We start from the raw sequence: 21852 nt of genomic DNA, 5'->3' as shown, positions 1-21852 counted from the left end.
GATTTAAGTCTTGCAACCTGGCAATGTGTTAGCGGCAAATTCAGCTTAGCTTGAACAAAGTCTCTAAATGGGCAAAAGAAAACAAGCTCTGATGGAACCCGAAAAAAAGCACTTGTGTCTTGTTATCCAGAAAGAGAGGCACTTATCGCAAACCTGGCATTAAATTGCATGATCAACGTCTCTCTGGTAATGCGGCCCCGCCGCGGTGGTCTAGTGGCTAAGGTACTCGGCTGCTGACCCACAGGTCGCGGGTTCAAATCCCGGCTGCGGCAGCTGCATTTCCGGTGGAGGCGGAAATGTCGTAGGCTCGTGTGCTCAGATTTGGGTGCACGTTAAAGAACCCCAGGTGGTCAAAATTTCCTGAGCCCTCCACTACGGCGTCTCTCATAATATGGTGGTTTTGGGACGTTAAACCCCACAAATCAATCAATCAATGTCTGGTAATGCCGAACACACATATCTTAAGCCTAATCTCGGACACAAAGCTATACTTCGTACCAGTCATCTAGTATCTAAAAACAAAGTGCATCAAAGGCATGAACATTCGAAAAGTGTTGCCATGCACTACGTGGGAAAGTGACAACAAGTGTCTTATGAACTTGTATAAAAGCCTCGTACGCACTCGCCTTGACCATGGAGCCATAACCTATGAGTCTGCGGCACCTACCATCCTGAAGATGCTTGACCCTAGTCACCACCTAGGCATTCGCCTCTCTACGGTTGCCTTTCAAACCAGCCCCCTTGAAAGCATGCACGTAGAATCTAACAAATGCTCACTCCACCTTCAGAGATGTTACATGTCTTTTTTATATTATCCCAAAGTGAAGGCAGACAACGACCACCCTTCACTTTCCACAATTACTACATATCCAGTTTTTTTTTCTGCTTGAAAAGCAGCCATCTTTGAGACATAACTATTCGATTCGTGTCAGGGCCTTTTCTGAGGAAACCGGTGTGTCACTTGAACATCGTTTCATAGCTCCCGCAGCATCTCCCGCACCAAGCAGTGGTAAACGATAGATTATGATGTGTCTTTTTTAGAGATTACAAAGCACGTACCCATGGTACATATGCGCACATACTTCTTAGAACTACAACATAAGTACACATGTTCTGAGCTCCTCAAAGTCGAACACTTGTTTCGTACGCAGCGTTCGGCCAATTCTTTTCAAATGCTGGCCTCGAATTTCCTGATCCAAGCATTTTCACAGGAGAAGCTTATGTAATACTTGCGGCTGTTAAACACATTGCACACATAAACTACAAAAGGCAGTAATGTTCATGAAATAGTCAAGTATGGTGAAAGCCCTAAAATCTCTTATAATGTACAAAGTCCAGTTCTTGTCTCCCTTTAATAACTGTTATGCTCAATCTACTCATTTATATAGCATGTTGGAAGCTGCTGGTTATAGGGAAACGTTCTGACGGCCCAGCTGGCTGCATCCGCCAACGACACCACCGCTAAATGTATCAATACCAATCTCTGCATGCACTTGACATAAAACCTTTCTAAAACGAAAGCTCAGGTAACTATCGGTAGAACACGGGGTATAGACACACAGGCAATAAAATCCATGCTTTTAAGCCACAACTGGGTCATTAGCCGCCACTATCAAAATGACAACACACAGAACCCTTACAAGGGTAAGAACAGGACATACATACTCTACCCACCCATATCTTCTGTCTGATGGTGATCCACCATTGTTTGAGAGATGTTGAGAACCACTTATGGTTCTCTACATCGATGTTCAGTGCATCGAGACAGATGTTCTAAGAAGAAAGCACTCTTTATTACCCCAACAACCACAGCTTCCACTACACATTGTCATTCTCATCGGTAATAGTCTCATTTTTAAACTTCAACTACTCTTTACGTTTTCGATGATGAAAATAGCTTTCACTCCATATTCTGAGGTGATTCGTAGCCAGACCTCTGTACCGAGGTCGCGCCTGCGGTGGCTACACCTACATCATGGTTTCCTGATCACGATCTTTCGCCATTCACTCTCAGTGCTCTTATTCTACGCCACTGTCATGATTTTAATGCTTCTATGTTTTTACCCGTGTTACCGTGAATAATTTTAGGGCTCCTATACAGCCACTCATCTTATCATTGTTCACAACTTTTGTCTTCTGAAATGGTGCTCTTTGGCCATCAATTGGCCCTTGCGCCGTAAAGCATCACAAATCATCATCACCATCAATTCTCTCCCGCATAGCTTGCACTTCTAGCGATGCCTAACGGGCGACCATAGCAGCTTGTTCGTGGCAGGTGAAACGAATTAACAAAGCTTTTCTCTCTATTTAAATCCTTTGGGAAGTCGAAGCTGATTGTCCGACATTTCTTCATACTTAGAACATAAGGCATTTTACAATAGAAGCATGTAATAAGTTGGCGTATTGCACAAAGTGATGTACCTTAGGCCTTCGTCTGGGGTACCCCAATACAGGTTGAGGTTACAGCAAAACTCAACGACACAGCTTGAAAAAAATGCAGGCGATAATGTCTAGGAGCACAGCTGAACTGATGAAATTTAGATCTCTTACTCTTTTGCACAGAATAGTCGGAAAGCTGCACTGAGGTAGCTTTCGAAATGCAAACGATTGCGAAAAAAATGTGATGGTTCTTCCATTGAAATTCCACAACACGGTCCTGTATCAAACAGAAGCGAGACAGCCTAACTTTTCACTAAGATTAATGGGTAAACGCTTTTCTTGTCCTTTGACATTACAATTTTTTTTCAGTGAGTTGCTAGGTGGCCATTGCGGGTTCCTTCACTCCTTTTCCCCGTCTTTACACACTAGGCATAATTTGCTGGTCCACTTTCTCTTCAGCAGTGCGTCTGCCTAAGCGTCTAAACAGCATGGCTCTGCGAAAGAACTTACGCACAATAAAAAGTACGAGAAGTCATCCGGGATGCTGTCAGAAATTTTCACAAGCCGATAGAACGTATTTTTGAGCGTACCCGAATGCATTTCCAATGAGGGCTACCAGTTCTGATATTGAGGGCTGCCAACAAAGCTATGCGCTTGTAGTAAGAGAAGAGAAAGACTAAAATGACACAATAATTCTACAGTGAAATTGATCAAAAGAACTTGAGTGAGCTGTTTTATCCGTCATTTGCTACTGTGACAGATACCCTGGTTGGAAGTGAAAAGCAAGAGACAGACGAAGTCACAACACAGCTAACTTCCAGCACAAGTGAGGAACCTCGAATTGAACACGGGTGTGAAACTGTTAAACGAGTGGTAAGTGCGCACATTCACCTTATTTTACTTAAACCACCCTCTAACAAACATCGCTTCTAACGTTGGCAATTCAGCCTCCTTATTTAAAGCACCATTTGTTGAAAAAGGGTGTAGATAATGTACTTCAAAATCCAGCTAATTTCAACCAAAACGACAAAGTGTAGATTTCTTTCGCGAAAAAATTGCGATGCACAAAAACGTTAAGAGATGATGCAAAACAATCAGAAACTGCGGAGATTGTTTGGTTTATAAGCAGCTGTAGTATTGTGAAAACCTAATCTGAGTGATTTTAGGAATATTTACTATCATTTCCTGAACTTCGAAAGATTCAAATGAGTTTTATTTGATTCAATAAAACATTTGAATTGATTATCATTCATTTACTATTACCACATTTACCATTTCATTCACTCAACTCTAGCTTTAGAGTACGCACTAATTTCATTAGTTATACATGTTAACACGAAAGTCTTAGATCCCTCCTCAGACGTGAAAACTGACTGGCATACCACGGATACGGCGTTCGCATCAGTGATGCAAAATATCATCATCACGGGATTATGTTACTATATAACGCCACTATGGCGTCACATCGGCAAAGTTTGTCACTTCGTTTGGATAATATCCCACCGTAACAGTGACGTCACGTAACGGCATGTGACATCATCACATGGCATCGTAGTGTGTTCAAAGCTAGACCCATCACGAAGGCAGTACAAAATTATAGGAGGTGCATCAGATTCCTAACAAACTGTAAAACCACGTTAGATTTAAAAAGCTTTCACAGGGTGGAGGGGAAGGACAAATGCATAGACTTTGAAGAAAAAGAAGACAAATTTCACCTTCCAGTTGTCTTTGCGAGTGCAGGAGGAACCCTGGAAAGTTTTCGTTGTTTCTGTTGCTTTTTTTGCTTGTGTAGTAGAATATAATTTCCCGTTATCTATGGGAGTGATAATTCTGGCTCTGGCGTTCTCGCTTTTTTCTAAGCAGCAAAAACGAAGTTGGTCTTCAAGGTATTTCTTATCTAGCACGCCCGTAACAGCAGGACTACTCTTCCTTCATCACAGCCCCTTAACCTACATGAACGGGTTCTTTTTTCAAGTGTTTGGAGAATGTTGGTACGATAGGTAAGAGCAGCGTTGGTATGGTAAATAAAATATTGAAATAGTCTTTGAAACCATGTCATTCCCAAAAAAATCACAGCGTATTCACGAAGTGAATGATGATGAGTGGCGCGAAGCGCTGGAGGGTTTCATCGCTAAACCGTGGATCATCCACAAATATCGTGCACTATATCATCAATGACATGACAAACACTGTATACATCTAAACAAGAAATTTTATTATTCCTAAGTGATAGCTGTACGTCGCTTCCTTCCCCATTCAATATAACGGCTTTATGGTCAGCGAAGAGGTGCATCGGTGACGGGGCATCGTGCGATATTTGCAAGGACGAAGTTGTAGGCAGTTTGCAAAGGGGGAACTATGGGCCGTCACGTACAAAAAATGGACACAGTAGGACAGTCTAGGGTTCTCCAATGCCCACCTGCATACAAGTACACGACCATCTTGCATTTCCTATTGACTACTTCTCCACAGTATTTGCTTTATGGTCGGTAAAGTGGTGGATCAGTGATGGGGCGCAGGGGGATGTTCGCACGAACAAAGTAGTGGGCAGTTGGCAAAAGTGGAACTGCAGGCAGGCGGTAACATACATACATACATACATACATACATACATACATACATACATACATACATACATACATACATACATACATACATACATACGTGCATGCATACGTGCATGCATACATACATACATACATACATACATACATACATACATACATACATACATACATACATACATACATACATACATACATACATACATACATACATACATACATACATACATACATACATACATACATACATACATACATACATACATACATACATACATACATACATACATACATACATACATACATACATACATACATACATACATACATACAAGGGATGGACAGACCTACGCCTTTAGGAGCTTCACCCCTAAAAGAGGCATCTATTTAATTATGGAGGCGTCTAGCTTACCACCGACGAAATTTCAAAACGAAGATATTTACTAAGGTACACCCCCGCAGAGGCGTTTGCGTAAACAGGCGTTTATCGTGTAGCGACACCATGCACCCTACTAACGGGTTAACGGGGGGTTTCAACTCTCTCCCGCGCTTAGCCGTGTGCGGCATTGCCATGTCCGGAGAAAAGGGGAACCTGGGGCTTGAGCCAATGCCGGATGACTGGACCTCTGAGGCCCCTGGGGGAGGCAACACACGCCTTTGGCCTTAGCTTCACGGGGACGGCACGCCTGGGCTGACCCACCCGGAGGAAATTGGCAGTCGCCTTTTGCTATCTCCATTTCAATGTATCTTCATATTGCGCTCATACTTCATATCTTTCCTGTCTGCTACTCGCTTCTGTTTACTTTTGTTTTTCGTGGCGGCGAGGGTTAACCTAGTGTATATGTCCTTCCTTGGGCGTTTTATATTAGGTTATAGAGACCATGTACAACTGGCGTCTGTGCTCTCATAACGTGTCACAGCATCTTCACGTTGGGCTTGGTGGTGGGTGGTTGCCGTGGCCAACAATTAAAATCATGCATTTATGACGTTCATTGCATTTCCGAAACTCCGTCATCATGCTCTCAGAAAAATAAGATGCACCGATGAAACGCACAGCTTTTTTGTTAAGCTTAAAGAAAAACTTTTCCTCGTTTTCATGTCATACACCATGCAGATACAGGAAAGTCCGTCAGAACCCTTTCTTTATTCTTTTTTGCAAAGGGTCTTCCTGACACAATAGGACCAGGGTATAAGGCCACTATAGTACCTAGCGGAGAGCTGCTCCTTGGAGTGCATGACAGGGAGCAGTACAGAAAGCAATCACACTTTGTTGCATTTGGCACGTTTGCAATCACAGTGACCCCACATCGATCAATGAACACCGCCCGAGGAGTGATCTCTGATGACGACCTCCTAAATTTGAGTGTGGAAGAGCTGCTTGAAGGACGGAAGGACTACGATGTAATCCAAGTACAAAGAATTAGGATTAAACGAGAGAACAACAAAATTACCACAAAAGTTCTGATCGTCACCTTCGCTTCCACTGTCCTGAAAAGTTCTCTTGAAACTGGGTACACGGAAACAAAAATCAGACCCTAGGTTCCACATCCCCGTAGATACTTTAAACGCCAACACTTCGGCCTTGGCTCACAGAGTTATAGAGGTAGACTGACCTGCACCAAGTGCGGAAACCACAAACACTCCAATGACACCTGTGACAATCCATTTCAACCACCCAAACTGTGAAGGCGAGTACGCCACATATTCTATAGCATGCTTTACATATAAAATAGAAAACAAAATCATTCTTCCCTAATACAAACAAAATATCTCATTCAATGGAAGCAAAAAGACGATGTGCACAAAATGTCCAAACTAACAAACTTCACACTATCAAGCCACGGTTAGGTAACTGGCCATTCACCAGAAAGTCCAGACGAGCTGAAGTCCTACTTTCTAGACTGAGAATAGGACACACCTATAGAATCTATAGTTACCTATTGGCTGGTGCAGAACCACCGACCTGTGATATATGTGGGGGACCACTGAGTGCACTTCACGCGCTTCTACAATGAAGAGAGGTGGAACCTGAAAAAAAGAAAACACTTTTTTAGCCTATAAAGAGCACATTCCTCTTCACCCAGCATTATTTTAGGTATTGACTGAATATTTATTGAAAAATTTGTGCTGTCATTCTGAACGAGGTTGGTGAACTAAAATAGTTTTCTCGTGAAAATCGTAGCACATCATCTGCGGCAGAATGTTGGTGCGAAACTTCCATGTTTTTGATGCACTAAGCCTCCGACTTCTTGCTCGCAAGGGGGTTTTTAGGCAGTATTGCCTAGTATAGCTTCACCTTCTTGCTACACACTTCATGGACTATACCGCTTTTAACCAAATGTATCCCTTTGTAGTCACTCTCAATTTTATTTTTTAACCAATATATGTATTTCATGCACGATTGGTGTGCAGGCTTTAAAGATCGTTTTCCAGTCATCTTACATACACATTTTTCACGCATTCCACCATGTCCTGGCGCGCTTTGGCCACCATTGGCCTTGCCCCGCCACAGTCTAGTGACTAAGGTACTCGGCTGCTGACCCGCAGGTCGTGGGATCGAATTCCAGCTGCGTCGGCTGCATTTTCAATGGAGGTGAAAATGCTGCAGGCCCATCTGCTCAGATATGGGTACACGTTAAAGAACCTCAGGTGCTCAAAACTTCCGGAGCCCTCCACTACCGCGTTTCTCATAATCATATGGTAGTTTTGGGAGGTTGAACTAAATGTGTCAAACTATGAAATAAGCCAACATTGGCACTTGCATTAAAGAAACACCATGTATCATTATCATTCTAAGGTACAACATTGGACGAGTCCATTATTACTAATTTTTTTCTTGGTACAGTGCAAATAGCCCGTGCTCTGACAAGCCAATGGGACAGGACACTTTGTCCCGTTTGTTAAATATTGTGTGAACTACAAAAATAGTCACTATCATCATTAGGGGATTAGACCGGCATTCGGAAAAAAAGAGGCCGACGGGTGGGCTTCGCCATGGGCATGGTGGCTCGTCCTTTCCTAAACATTTTAGTGCCGTGAAACCCGGGAGGAAGGACCTTCTGAGGTGAGACTAAGCGGCCTTCACGAATTTCAACCGTCGTCGTAGCCTCGAGGACTTTTGTGAAGCCGCCATGAGCAAATCTGATGTGCGAGGCCTAACCACCGCTGAAACCTGGGAGCCCGATTCCGGTTGCCACTAAGAATACTAAGAGAACCCATGGCCTGACGTCAGTGCAGGCATCGTCTGGAGGATCGCGAGACGGGAGCCCTCACGTCTACTTCAGCTCCGTCCCGACTCGCCCTTCTCGATGACAGCCCGATGTTCACAAGTGAAAACAGTCCATAGGTCAACGACGTGCATCTTGACAGTGCAGCGCCGTGAGTGCCGGCATCGTCTGGAGGTTCGCGAGACGGGGGCCCTCACGTTTACTTTGGCTCCGTGCAGACTCGCCCTTCACGACGACGGTCCGAAAATCGCAAGGCAAGACAATCCATGGAGGTCGACTACGTACATCTTGAAGGTGCATCAACGTGAGTGCAGGCATCTTCTGGAGGCTCGCGATACGGGAGCCCTAACGTCTACTTCGGCTCCATCCTGACTCGCCATTCAGGATGACGGCTCAATATTTGCAAGATCACGAAGAACGACAGCCCGACAACTTACGGATATTCGTTGTGCGAACCGTCTGCGATGGATGCCGAGTTGACTCCGACTTCGCCTCGTGACAGGGCTGGCCGGTGACTTCTCACGTTTTCGACACTGGACCGGATCATGGAGGCCCTCTACGAAAGGTGGAATCAAGCACGCAAGGCCGTCACGCAGGTGATTGCAGATATCGGGCACCTTTGGCATATTAACCACCCATCAAAATGTGAGTTGAAGAGGCTTCACCGAATTTTGACTGAACAGTACGAGCTTCTAAGAGGAATCGATGAGGAGATTGCAAACACAGTTGATATCGATCATTTGGAAGCGGAAATGAAAGAAGCCGAAGTTTATGAACGCCAGATTATTCTAGCGAGGGTGAGAACGGAGTATAAGATTGAATATGCACAAAAGGCTCGGCAAAGTCACGTGGAAGCGATAAAACAAGGGATAAGAGCAGGAGCAGAAAAGAAATTACTCTCTTCGTCTCCGTCAGCACCATCTAACCATTACGTGCCGAATATCAATCTTGTCACACAGAAGATAGATGAGTTGGCCTCAGTACAAAAGGGGGAATATAACAGCAGCATACAAACCAGGGTTCCCACGACAGAAAAGGCAAACCAAGAACTCAACACCGAAAAACAACCTCCAAGTCTGAAGACACCTTCCATGGCTTTAGATTTCACGCCAACGAACTGTACCCACGAAGGTAATGACAGACTATCTACAACAACTCAGCTGACCATGGTGGAAGACATTTCTTTGATAGGAAACTGGGAAGCCTTTGAAGATCACAAGGGTAAACCGCCAGGTCTTAAAGGTGAATGCACGCCGAAGACGACAACTTTAGACCAAATAATGTTCCCACCAATATGCTTAGAAGCGCCTGGCGGAAGCAAGACAAGACTTCTTAAAGCGAGTGGAAAAAGAAGGAATACCGCGAGGACACAGATGCAAGTCCCTTGTACTGCATTTAGGTTCTCCTCTTTTAGGCAGCTACAAACGTCAAGGTTGAGGGTAATACGAAGGACTCATCTTATTTCAGCAAATAATGCCAAAATAGCATCACAGCCACGTATAAGACAGAGCAGACCAAAACAGAAAAAGATGGCTGGTGCTTCTGAGGTAAACAAAGGCAAGACGAGAAAATCAAGAAAACCGTCCAAAGCAAGCTACAGTAAACATCGTGAAAGAGACTGCATCATCGTTTTTCATGTGAACTTGAAGTGTTTATCGAAAATCTACCATGGGGAGCACGTTCAAAAGCAAGCATTTGGAACAAGCATCGGAAACACCGCTGGAAGAGCCACCACAGGAGAAAACTTGGACTGACCCATATGAACTAAATTGGAACTCGATTAACTACTGACTAGTATTGTGTACTGAGAACCTGGGTGTGTGTTTAGTGTTCTTCGTCGTCATGCGTCATTATGGGGGCATGGAGGATGTTAAATATTGTGTGAACGACGAAAAAAAAATTGCCCGCAGCTTCCCTCGGGGGAACACTGAGGAGGATGCGGACCATATAATTGGTTAACGGGGTGTTAAAGTGCGACTTACTTGGGTCGATGGCTAAATTGGTTAACGTGGTTGTGAAATGGGGTGTTAAATTGCGACTTACTTGGGTCGATGGCTAAATTGGTTAACGTGGTTGTAGGAGGGGGTGTTAAATAAGTGAACACGTACACACGTATGCGAAAGGGCGGCGCTGGTCGAAGGGACGTCGATCATTGTGTTTGTGGATTCGTTGGAATTCATTTCACCGCGACCTTGGACGTCGACGCGCCGTACAAACCAACCGACGAGCGGCAACTGAGCGAGCGAGCGCCGACCTTGAGTATATATACAGCACGACGGCGCATGCACTGTCAGCTGTTGAATGTTCTCGAAGCGCGACGCCCCATGCGCGTCCACTGGAGAATCAGGAGAATTGTAGATGTCGAACGCGGTGTGTAGAGAGGAGGAAGGGTGCAGAGATGGTGGAGGAGTGAAGCGCGCGCGGTGTGTAGAGGAGGAAGGGATGCACAGATGGTGGAAGAGTGGGCGACGGCGCGACGGCGCATGCGCGCGCGTCAGCTGTCGAATGTTCGAGAAGCGGTGCGGACGGCGCGGACGGCGCACTACAAGGCGCGAGTATAAGGTGCTCCGCATCTAATAGTCGCTATCATCATTAGGGAATTAGACCGGCATTCGTTAAAAAAAGAGGTTGACGGGTGGGCTTCACAATGCGCACGGTGGCTCGTCCTTTCCTCAACACCGTTCACATGTCTGCATTCTGTATTCCCTGCGCCTTCCCAAAAAGGTCCGTCTGTCTAGGAATTCAGTTCACCGTGATCGTAGGAGAGAAACTGAGACAGATAGAAAATGAGACAGCTATGCAATAAAGGTGAAAATGAGAAAACAGTAGGCTGATGGCCTTCCCCCCATCATTTTCAGCATCCTTACCCGGAAATCACTCCCTCTCTTTATCATCTGGAGTTCCCATTCTCTATCTTAACCATACTATGCAAGACCACGCCACTTTTCGTCCTCTCTTTTTTTCATTCTTCTCGTCCTCATTTCACCGTTCATCGTTCCTGCTCTTTTGCACCCCACTTCATTATTATAGTACGACTAGCTATGCTAAGTAAGAAGGCCTGTGGTTCATGCGAAACCGCCATAGAAGGCTAACCCATGCTTCATCCTTTCTGCTCTTCTTGAAGAGGCACAGAGACAAGACGCTTTGTTAAGGCCCTAAGGAGCCTGCGAGTGTCAACAAAAAAGTATACTTGGCTTGCCGCCGGCTAATTTTATGTTAGAGCCGGAAGGCCATTCCTCTCCGCTCTCTCAGAGGTCCTCCGGAGTGATTTATTCTCATCTTTCAGTTCGGAGCTCGCGATCGTCTTCTTCTAGTCCTCTCACTTCACTTTTTTCCCCGCAGGGGAGTCTGTGCAAGAAGGCGTTTGGTGTGAGGCGACCCCACGGACCCGAGCCTACGAGGTGGTTGCGACCCCTTCCCGCGCCTAGTCGTGCGTGGCTGAGCCATGTCCCAGGAAAATGAGATCTTGAGGGTTGAGCCGACGCCAGTCGTTTGCACCTTTGAAGAACCCGTAAACAACCCCTGATATTTTTTCAAACAATTCCAGCAAACACGCGCATCGTGTGCAGAATGCCGTCGAGATAAACGATTCTTCGCGCGGTAGTGCTACGGGCTGCCAGCGTGCCACAAATTCCGAGAATTAATTTCTCTTCCTTTCTGGGTCTTTCGTGACTCCGCATTACGCGCCAAGCGAAATGTGTTGATTGGTCGAGCAAGAGCCTATGACTTCCAGTTAATCTGCAAGCAGCTGTCCATGCTGCTTGTTGTTGTTCGTCGTGTAGCCCGCGTGCGTGCGCCCACTCACAAGTCAGCTACTGCGGCTGCTGTGTCCCTGTACAGGTCCATCGCGATGACGATTCTTCGAAGGCGTGCATGCAACGCAGGTTCCGTACCGGCACGATTACGGCAGCCACGTTTCGCCAATCATCACGTAGCTACAACGCAACTGACGCAGTGAATGGCTAGAGTCGTGGTTACCGCAAGTAGACGGTGTTTCAAGCAGCGCGTGAGCGATGACGTATGCCACGCAAGATTTGGAGGGGCGCTCGCGAAAATGACATAGCGGCTTGGGAGAAGATAAGAGGGGAGGGAAGTACCGTAGATAGCGAAACGAGTGATAGTCGTGGTATCGATAGTCAAACGTGTCTAACTCCCCTGTTTCTGCATCGTTTCAAAACATTCTCACGGCTCCGTGTTCCTCGTACACTGGTGCACAAGTTCCGCACCATAACTGAAGTTGGACATCTGTTTAGAAAAAAAGGGTTAACGATTTAAAGTACTAGTTACTCTACAATGGGAGAACTTAACGCCGTTCTGAAGGCATCTGCGTGTTTTACGAGCCCTTTAACCCCCGAATGCAGAGATGTTACTTGACTCGTACTTGACTCGTCCTTGACTCAAGACAGTCTTGCCGGTCACCATAAATCGTTCTCGAACTTGTGGATGACTTGAAGGCGACTTGGCTTAGTCGAAGTCAAGACAAGTTTCAAGTCAGCTGCGGGTCTAGCTTGAGAGCGACTTCGTGCGTTATTCCAACATGGCCACCTCTCGAATGGACGTGGCGCAGAGGGTGGCCGCTTTTGAGTTTGCTTGCCTCGCCATAAGCGTAGAATTTTCCGAGGCGCACTGCCTGCCGAAGAATCTTGGACCCGCTTTACGTGACCGAGGAAATCCGATGGAGTTCTACGACGAGGAACAATTCCACGCTCGATACATATTCATGAAGAACACCGTGCGGCAGCTGCTGGGTATGTTGCCGCTCCGTGAAAGTGGGGACAACCGAGGACAGCCTGTGCCCCCAGTGTTACAGCTACTGATGACTCTCGGGTTTTACGGCGCTGGCACATTCCAAACAGTCACCGGGAATTTCGTCCGCATTCCGTAGTCGACAGTTTGCCATGCAGTAGGAAAAGTTACGCTACTCATCGCAAAGCACCTGTACGCAATGCTGGTGTGCTTTCCGCAGCCGGCAGCACTTTCTATGGTGATGCGGGACTTTTATGAAGTGGCTGAGTTCCCTGGTATTACAGGCTGTGTCGACTACACACACGTGCGTATTAATTGCTTCGGTGGGGACGACGCCAAAGTGTTCCGTAAGCGCAAAGGTCATTTCTGTTTTTCTTAAACACGACGACAATTTCCGCCTCTTTCGGATCAAAATTGACTCGTTGCTGTGTCTGTGTGCCTCGTCTATCCTTTCGTCCCGTCTAGGGCACTGTTTCTCGCTCAGATAGCATCGCTTGTAGCACAACGCTACGTATAAATCCACACACATAAAAAAGAGGTGCCCTTATCACGGTTTTTTTTTATCCGCTTCACCATCATGCAGCGAGACACTGCTGCACCCCGCGAGACAGAATTCTGCTGAGGGCAATGTCCTGACCCCCGCTTTTTCTCTTGTTTACCAAGCTCAACAAAAGGATACAAATCACATTTGTTCCCAGAACTTGTTTTTTTTTTTTCATATATGACTGCGACCTAGCCCACTACAGGCATGCACACAGTCGAACAGAAAGGCAAATACCGTGAAAACCACGTCACCTCGTGAGCCAGGTCCGCACAAATACATGCCGTGGCGTTCAATTGAAAAACAAACAACGAAAGAACCCAACGCGATGCTTTCTTTGTTTCCAAACAAGCAACCGTGGGGAAACGAGCCGCATTTGGGCGGCCAGTGAAACCAGCGGGCAACGAACGCTTTACAGAAGCAACACTGCGCATCGCTTTGACGGCAGGCACCGCGTGCCGCTCGTTAGCCGTAAAATGGCAGGAATATGCTTGTGGCCCTTCGTTTTTTATAGTTATTTTAAAACGTATGGTCTTTTTTTGATGTAATGCATGCCTTACGCGAACAACTACATTATTACCCTCGTTAGCAGGCGAGCAACGTGTTTTTGCTTTAAAGCTCATTCTTGACTTGACCAAGCAAACAGCCTGAGCATCTGTGAAACGCGTAGGCTGACTTGGCCATTTTGAAGTCCGCTGCTTGCTTCACGCCGACTTGCTCAAGTCAAGTTGAAGTTGCGAGCCAAGTAACATCTCTGCATTCGGGGGTAAGACTCCCCGGCAGAAGCAACACACCCGTTTGGTCTCGGCTTCACGTAGACGGCCCCGTTTGCTGACCCAGGGATCGGCAGTCGCCTTTTCTCTTTCTACCTTCACACTTCGCCTTTCTCTCATTCTGTTGCTCTTTCTTGTCTTTTTTTTTCATTCACTTCCGTTTTTACTGGCGGCAAGGGTGAACCTTGTGTAGTTACCCAACCTTGGGTAGTTATATTCCGTTAGAGCAGCGATGTATGGCTGGCATCGTCAAGTATTCTACCTTGTAGCAACCCTTTTTGGGGCTCGGTGGTGAGTGGCCACTATCGCCGTCAAACATATATTCTTTTTCACGGCAAACTCTTTTCTCGCCTCACCTGATCACCGCCTATAAGGGTGGTGCGCCGAAGAAAACTTTATTTTTGTCCTGACCAAAAAGTAGTTTCCTACTTACCATGTTATACAGAGTCAACATCGAACAGAAACCGTCTGAACGATTTCCCTATTTCCCACGTCGAATTCTCTGACAGAAGCAATCGGCCCACATTACAAAGTAGCAAAGGTTGAAAGCGAAGATTTTTCTGGAAGTTCCTGACAAGCACCGGTATTGGAAACAGTCAAAACGTGTAGCTTTTGGAGAAATCACGGTGTCAGTGAATCTACAAGAATACATACGTACTGAGCGTGACATCGTCTCTGACGATGACCTTCTTGAAATCAGTGTAAGTGAGCTCTTTGAAGGAGGGCAGGACGAGAACGTTCTCAAAGTACAAAGAATGATGATGAGACGAGATGACAATCAAGTCTCAACTAAGTACATAAGAGTTCCATTTGCAACCAGACACCTCTCTAAATCTATCCAAACTGCATACTGGAAACTTCGTGTGAGACCATAAATCAAAGTCCCATCGTTGCTTCAAATGTTAGAGATTTGGACATGGGTTGCAAAACTGCAGAGGGCGTGCCACATGCACCACATGTGCATCCAATGAACATCCGTCTGACAGCTGCTCCTCCACCACCTATTGCACGAACAGTTAAGGGTACCACCCCACGTACTAACGACGGTGCCCTTCGTGAAGAAACTTGCGGCCTATATGCCTTACATCATGCATTGGCAAACTTACGGAGCATGCGATACATAACAGTCTTACAGACTATATAGGAAACAAGGAGCTCTTTGAACACAACCTAATGAGCTTCCGGTAGGCGTTGTCCACACATTACGCTACGCTTCTGCTTAAGAGCGCTATATTTAGTAACACGACTCACGACGTAATGGAAATCCTCGCACTAGACCTCTCCAAGGCCTCCTAGACCTCTCCAAGGGTGGGACATAAACACATCCTCACTGAAATTTCCTCTCTTAACCTGGGCTAGCGTTTTCATGACTACACCAAATCATCTTTCGTGGATCGCAAGACACAACTCCGGCTAGGCGCAACCTCGGGAGGGCCCTTCGATCTCGGAAACTGCGACACGCCGCATGGTTCCGTGCTCTTCCCCCTCTTATTTAATATTTCCATGCACAGGCTCTCCCCACACCTCGCTGCAATCCCGAACGTAGGTCACGCCATTTATGCGGATGACATCACAATCTGGACACCAGGTGGCTCTCTGGCTGAGCTCGAACACTCCTACGAAGCGCGTTGGAGGCTACGACATACTTTCTTTCAAACACATGCCTCGAACTCTCCTCTGATAAATCTGAGCTGCTGTTATACCGACCATCTAGACAATGGGTTCGTAACCTTGCACTTTTAAACTCTTCCGATAGAAATTCTAGCTAAAAATGAACAGCCCATAGCGAGGAAGGATTCCGTAAAGATTCTAGGTCTCCACATTGATTCCAGGGTACTCTAACTTGAAGGTGCTTAACAGCCTCACGGGGCAGGCAAGTAGTGTACTAAGACTTGTAGCCCGCGTATCAAATCACAAAGGTGGCCTCAAAGAGGACAATTTGATGAGAGCTTACCAATCATTCTTTCTAAGTCATGTTATTTACATCGTGCCGTACCATAATTGGGCTGAAGCGGAAAAGGCCAAACTCGAATTTCTAATCAGAACAGGTCTCAAGCACGTGCTCGGCCTTCCACAGTCCACCAGCACCGATAAGCTGTTGGAGCTAGGACTCCACAACATTATCGGCGAGCTAATAGAAGCTCACAGAGCTGCTGAAATAACGAGACTTTTATTCACTAAGCCAGAGATAAAGCTTTTAGAAGACGCGGGTATTCAGCCTCGACTTCAACAGGTGATGAAAGTTCGCTTGTCCAGGAAATCTGCGCTCAAATCATGGTTGACCGCGTCCCACGTAACACTCACCCAGTGCATAACGAGGGTAGAGGAGTCGCGAAAGCCAAGGTCATACTTAAAAAGATTATTCGGCAGAAACTAGAAGCCCTCTTTGGCGATGCTGCTAGGTATCACAATGGGGATATGTTTGCTATTTCGGTCGTTGACGCGGAAGGTAACCTGGTCAATGCAGCCTCTTTTTATGCAAAAATCGCCCATGTGACAGAAGAAGCGGCGATTGTTCTGGCTTTTTACAGCGCGAAAGGCCCCGCTGTTGTCTTCTCGGACTCGCGTACGGCAGTCACATCTTTCTTGAACGCCCTTGTGTCTGAACTGGCGAACAGTATTGCGGCGAAACACTTCAACAAACTCGAGAGTGCAGCGAAGGAGCGTACCACATCGCGTGGTTTCGAGCCCATTTAGATGGTTCAGTTAAACTACTTGGATGTAGCCTTGACGAACAGGCTCACCTGAGAGCATGCGATTTCACGTGCTGCGCTGTCGCGGATAGTCATGCTCGTAACGACGTCACCATTTGTAAAGACCCGTTGTCTACTTTTCATGAAGTGGTTCCTTACTACCGTCTTACCAGAAAAAAATTTCCAGCACCCCCCCCCCCCATTTAGACAAATCCTCAGGCGAGCACATTCATACTACTTCAAATCCGTTCGTATCTCACTCCTCGATCCCTTAACCGGATAGAACCCGACCATTCGATGTCGTGCCCCCCATGTGGCCACGGCTCATGTTCTTTTAATCACAAGCTCTGGCTGTGCCCAGCCCTTAACGCCTCTCCATCATCACGAAGGAGTAATGGGATGCATATCTAAAGAGCAGCAGCCTTCATATACAACTCCAGGCCGTCCAGAGGGCCCAAGAAATCGTGGCGGAACTTCGACTTCCGGTCCCATCGTGGGCCGAGCCACCGACTTGATATGGCGAGAGGCTTATAGCTCCTCTAAATATCTGTCCCTGAGGTCCTAAATAAAGTTGTTGTCATGTCATGTTATTACAGGGTGCTCAAAAGACCCTGCAACCTAAGTCAACGCTTTCTGTACACACAGTACCACAAAACTTTACAATGATAAATACACTACAATGGAACGTCGAGGCCAATTCAGAAACCTCTAAGACATCCAAAAATTTTCACACAAACATACATCAAAAGTGCGGTGTGCACAACAGACACAATTGAACCAAAACAAACTAACTTTCTACACCAGTACTTTATTTTTCTAAGGACCGCAATGAGGTTTTCGCGTCATCTGGTGGTGTTGCCATTATATTTAATCAAATAGCAGTCGGCCTTCATCTACCGCTTCAAGCGTCTCTTGATGATGTAGTGGTGCGAGGCGTTATCTTCAACCAGTGGTGCGAGGCGTTATCTTCATGCAAGAATTTTCCAGTCATAGCTAGATGAACTTCCCTAACCTTCTCTCATCTTTAGAGACACAGTCTATGGGGTGACTATCGCTACGATGCGCGAGGTCGTCTGATTGAACATTTCCTTTTTTGTTTCAGTGCATGTCCCTTAAAGCAGAAACAACCAACACAATTTATAAACTCGCAAACACCACCTACTACTCCATGGATCTCGGTAAAACATCTCCATCACTTCTGCCCCTACTTAAACGGGCAGTCATTATTATCTATATAAAAGCGACTAAGGCCCCACACTTCTGAGAACACCAATAACAAACTAACATCTACCTGAAATGCCAGAATGGCAGATGGAGAGAGCCAATTGGATGCAGTGTCAGAAAGTAACATTCTTAAGTTGGACCAATATGTGCAACTTAAGCATACATGAGGCTGCAGACTACTTCACAGAACTTTTGATTCACGTTGCAGCCAAGCTTATCCCCCAAACAGGTGGACGATCCACCAAGTATTGTGTTCCGCGGTGGAAGAGCGAGTGCCTGAATGCGCGCCATGCAGCAAAACAGATCTTGGGGGTCGTTTCGCAGCTCTCTGATCATAGAGAACCTTGTCAAATTTGATTGATTGATATGTGGGGTTTAACGTCCCAAAACCACCATATGATTATGAGAGACGCCGTAGTGGAGGGCTCCGAATATTTTGACCACCTGGGGTTCTTTAACGTGCACCCAAATCTGAGCACACGGGCCTACAACATTTCCGCCTCCATCGGAAATGCAGCCGCCGCAGCCGGGAATCGAACCCGCGACCTGCGGGTCAGCAGCCGAGTACCTTAGCCACTAGACCACCGCGGCGGGGCAACCTTGTCAAATTTAAAACTTAAAATTTCAAGCTAGGAGAACACGCCGACAGGTGAGAAGAGACAGCTGGCATAGATTCCTATCTGGTATCAATTCTTATACACATGAAGGCAAAGCCTGGATCATGGTTAGTAGTGCATCAGGACGACAAGCACGTTCAATTCCTCTAATAAGCGCACAAGGCGACAGCTTGGAAGACCAGGCGAACTTTCTCGGTGAGCACTTCGAACAGGTCTATAGCTTGCTACAATATTCTCAAGCCTTTTAAAAATAGAAACGAAGATTCGAAAACAGAAACTAGAGCAAAAAAGCACCGAACACGAGGCATACAATGAACCATTCTGTTCGTCTGAGCTACAGGCCTCGCTTAACTTCTGCAATAAATGTGCTCCAGGTCCCGACCGTGTCGCATATGGAAAGTTGAAGCCCCTGCCTTCTGTAACTATACAATCCATCCTTCTCTATAGCGCTATTTTGTTTTCCGGTGATGTCCTCAGCTTGGAAAGAAGCTACCGCTATTCCAATTCTAAAAGAGGGCAAGGGCCCATCCCCAGTTTCCAGCTACAGGCCAATAGCGTTAACTAGTTGTGCTTGCAAGGTTTTTGAAATCATGATAAACAGGCAATTCATGCACTTTTATGAGACAAATAATGTACTCGACCCACACCAGTGTGGGTGTAGGGATGCTAAACTCAAAGCAGATTTGATTTGATTGTTATGTGGGGTTTAACGTCCCAAAACCACCATATGATTATGAGAAACGCCATAGTGGAGGGCTCCGGAAATTTCGACCACCTGGGGTTCTTTAACGTGCACACAAATCTGAGCACACGGGCCTACAAGATTTCCGCCTCCAAAGGAAATGCAGCCGCCGCAGCCGGATTTTGATTCCGCGACCTGCAGGTCAGCAGCCGAGTACCTTAGCTACTAGACCACCGCGGTGGGGCATCAAATAAACGTTCTGTTCACTCTCTCCACACGCAACGTTATCGTCTTTCGATGACATTCGCAGTGAAACATGGAGATACGGTGCTAATGTTTTCTGTTGTTCAGCTATACGTTGCCGCGATGCTTGCAAAGTCCACTAAGACTGGTGATGTTTGTTTAGGATGTGGTATACCTAATGAGCAAAACAACCATAACATAAGTAAGCTGCAGCAGAAGAACGCAGCCCTTGCCATGACAAAAACTAGCATAACTACAGGCCCGAAATTGGGGAATAAAAATTTGTGAGTAAAGTTTGGCAGGACCTCAATATTGCCATGTCAGTTTAATGAGCACGAAATACTAACTTTTTAAAGGTGCGGGAGAACGAAGGTAACTAGTTTTTCGGTATCGTAGACGACAGTTACAGTGTTACAAAAGCAGCCAACGACACCACACGCTCGATGCAATCATCGTATCGTCCTTTACACCCCTATGCATCCTGTTCTGCTTCAGCATTAAATCAAAATATTTAAAAATTGCTTTTATTTTTTTCATGCTTCCAGCAAGCCGGAGTTCGAGATTGCAGTTACTACTGCAAATACATTCGTGAAAACAACACTTGGCTTTATGGGTTTTACGAGGATGGCATATACTGCTGGGTGAGCTATATTGACTTTTTTTCACAATTCATTTTTTCGAGTACTGACAAGTCCAAGTGCTTGCTTCAATCCCTGAAACTACTAAAATTTTGTAGAGCGGGCTTGTTTTAGAGCCTATAGATAATTGGCGTAATTCTAAAAAATTCAATATTAGGTCTTGTTACAAGTACATGTATTACTAACACAAAAACAGCGCTATTATTTAGTTTATTTCGCAAGCATGATCTTTTGCTAAATGTAATTCATTCTGCTCATGTAGATCACTCTGAAGGTGTCTCGTTATGAACCACACCTCTTCTCAGTGTCTACATAGCCCTGTCCAGCTTCTTGCGCCTGACTTCAGTAATAATTTAGCTACCCCGAAAGGGCGTCCTTGCAAGCAAGCGTTTGGTGTGAGGTGATACCACAGACCTGAGCCAACGGAAGGGCTTTAAACTCCTCGTACGCCTCGTCATTCGTTGCTGAGGCGTGTCCAGTATAATTGGGATTCTGGGGATTGAGCTGACGCTGGGTGTTTGTGCCTTAAAGGCCCCCCGGTAGAGGCAAGACACGCCTTTTGTCCTGGCTGGACGTAGAAGGCGCCGCTGGGCTGACCCACCCTGGGGAAATCGACAGTCGCCTTTACCTATCTCTCTCTAACCTCATCTTTGTCTTTTTTGCTTACTTTTTATGTTTCCTGTGACCTCCTCTCTTCTGTTTTCTTCCAAGTTTCCTGGCTATGAGAGTCAACCCTGAGAAGTTGCCCAACCTTCGGTAGTAATATTTGGTTACAGCGGTGATGCTTGGCTGGTGCTTCCAAGTGTTTGCTGTTCAACTTAGTAGCGTCCCCTTGTTGGGATCTGTGGTGGGTGGCCTTCATCGCCGCGTGCTTTAACCACTGTATGGAGAACATTTTCTCCCGCTCCATGGTCAACCCTGCAAGGACGTATGCGCAAGCAAACGTTTGGAGTGTGGTAACACCCCGGACCCGAGTCAACGGAGGGGATTCAACTCTCTCCCACGCCTCGCCGTGCGTTGCTTAGCCATGTCCGGGGAAAAGGGGATACTGGGGATTTAGCAACCACTGGGTGCTTGGACCTTTAAGGCCCCAGCAGAGGCAACTCACCCTTTTGCCCCAGCTCGACGTAGACCACACCCCTGGGCGGCCCTGAGGCACCCCTGGGTTGCCCAGACGGCACCACTGGGCTGCCATATTGAAACGGCCAGAAGAGGTAATGAAAGACGTATGCACATAGATAGATAGATAGATAGATAGATAGATAGATAGATAGATAGATAGATAGATAGATAGATAGATAGATAGATAGATAGATAGATAGATAGATAGATAGATAGATAGATAGATAGATAGATAGATAGATAGATAGGTAGATAGATAGATAGATAGATAGATAGATAGATAGATAGATAGATAGATAGATAGATAGATAGATAGATAGATATGCTCAAGGTCACCGAAGTTCGCTAAGAAATGCTTCGCATTTAATAGGCAAAGTCATACTGTGTCAGGTTCTGCAGTGCA

The 21852-nt window shown here is 46.1% G+C and overlaps 1 protein-coding gene across 1 annotated transcript in view; it reads left to right on the top strand.

The window, feature by feature from the left end:
• The window catches only part of LOC119180118 (uncharacterized), a 51656-nt gene that overhangs the window by 15472 nt on the left and 14332 nt on the right, over positions 1–21852 (top strand). The window contains exons 3-4 of the mRNA XM_037431260.2: positions 3140–3252; positions 20235–20330. Coding sequence (XP_037287157.2) covers positions 3140–3252; positions 20235–20330 — 209 coding nt within the window. The remainder of the gene's footprint in view (positions 1–3139; positions 3253–20234; positions 20331–21852) is intronic.

Source organism: Rhipicephalus microplus, chromosome 7, assembly GCF_043290135.1.
Source record: "Rhipicephalus microplus isolate Deutch F79 chromosome 7, USDA_Rmic, whole genome shotgun sequence".
NCBI classification, from domain to species: domain Eukaryota; kingdom Metazoa; phylum Arthropoda; class Arachnida; order Ixodida; family Ixodidae; genus Rhipicephalus; species Rhipicephalus microplus.
Note: the sequence above shows the minus strand (reverse complement) of the source record. Positions and strands in the feature narration are given on the sequence as shown.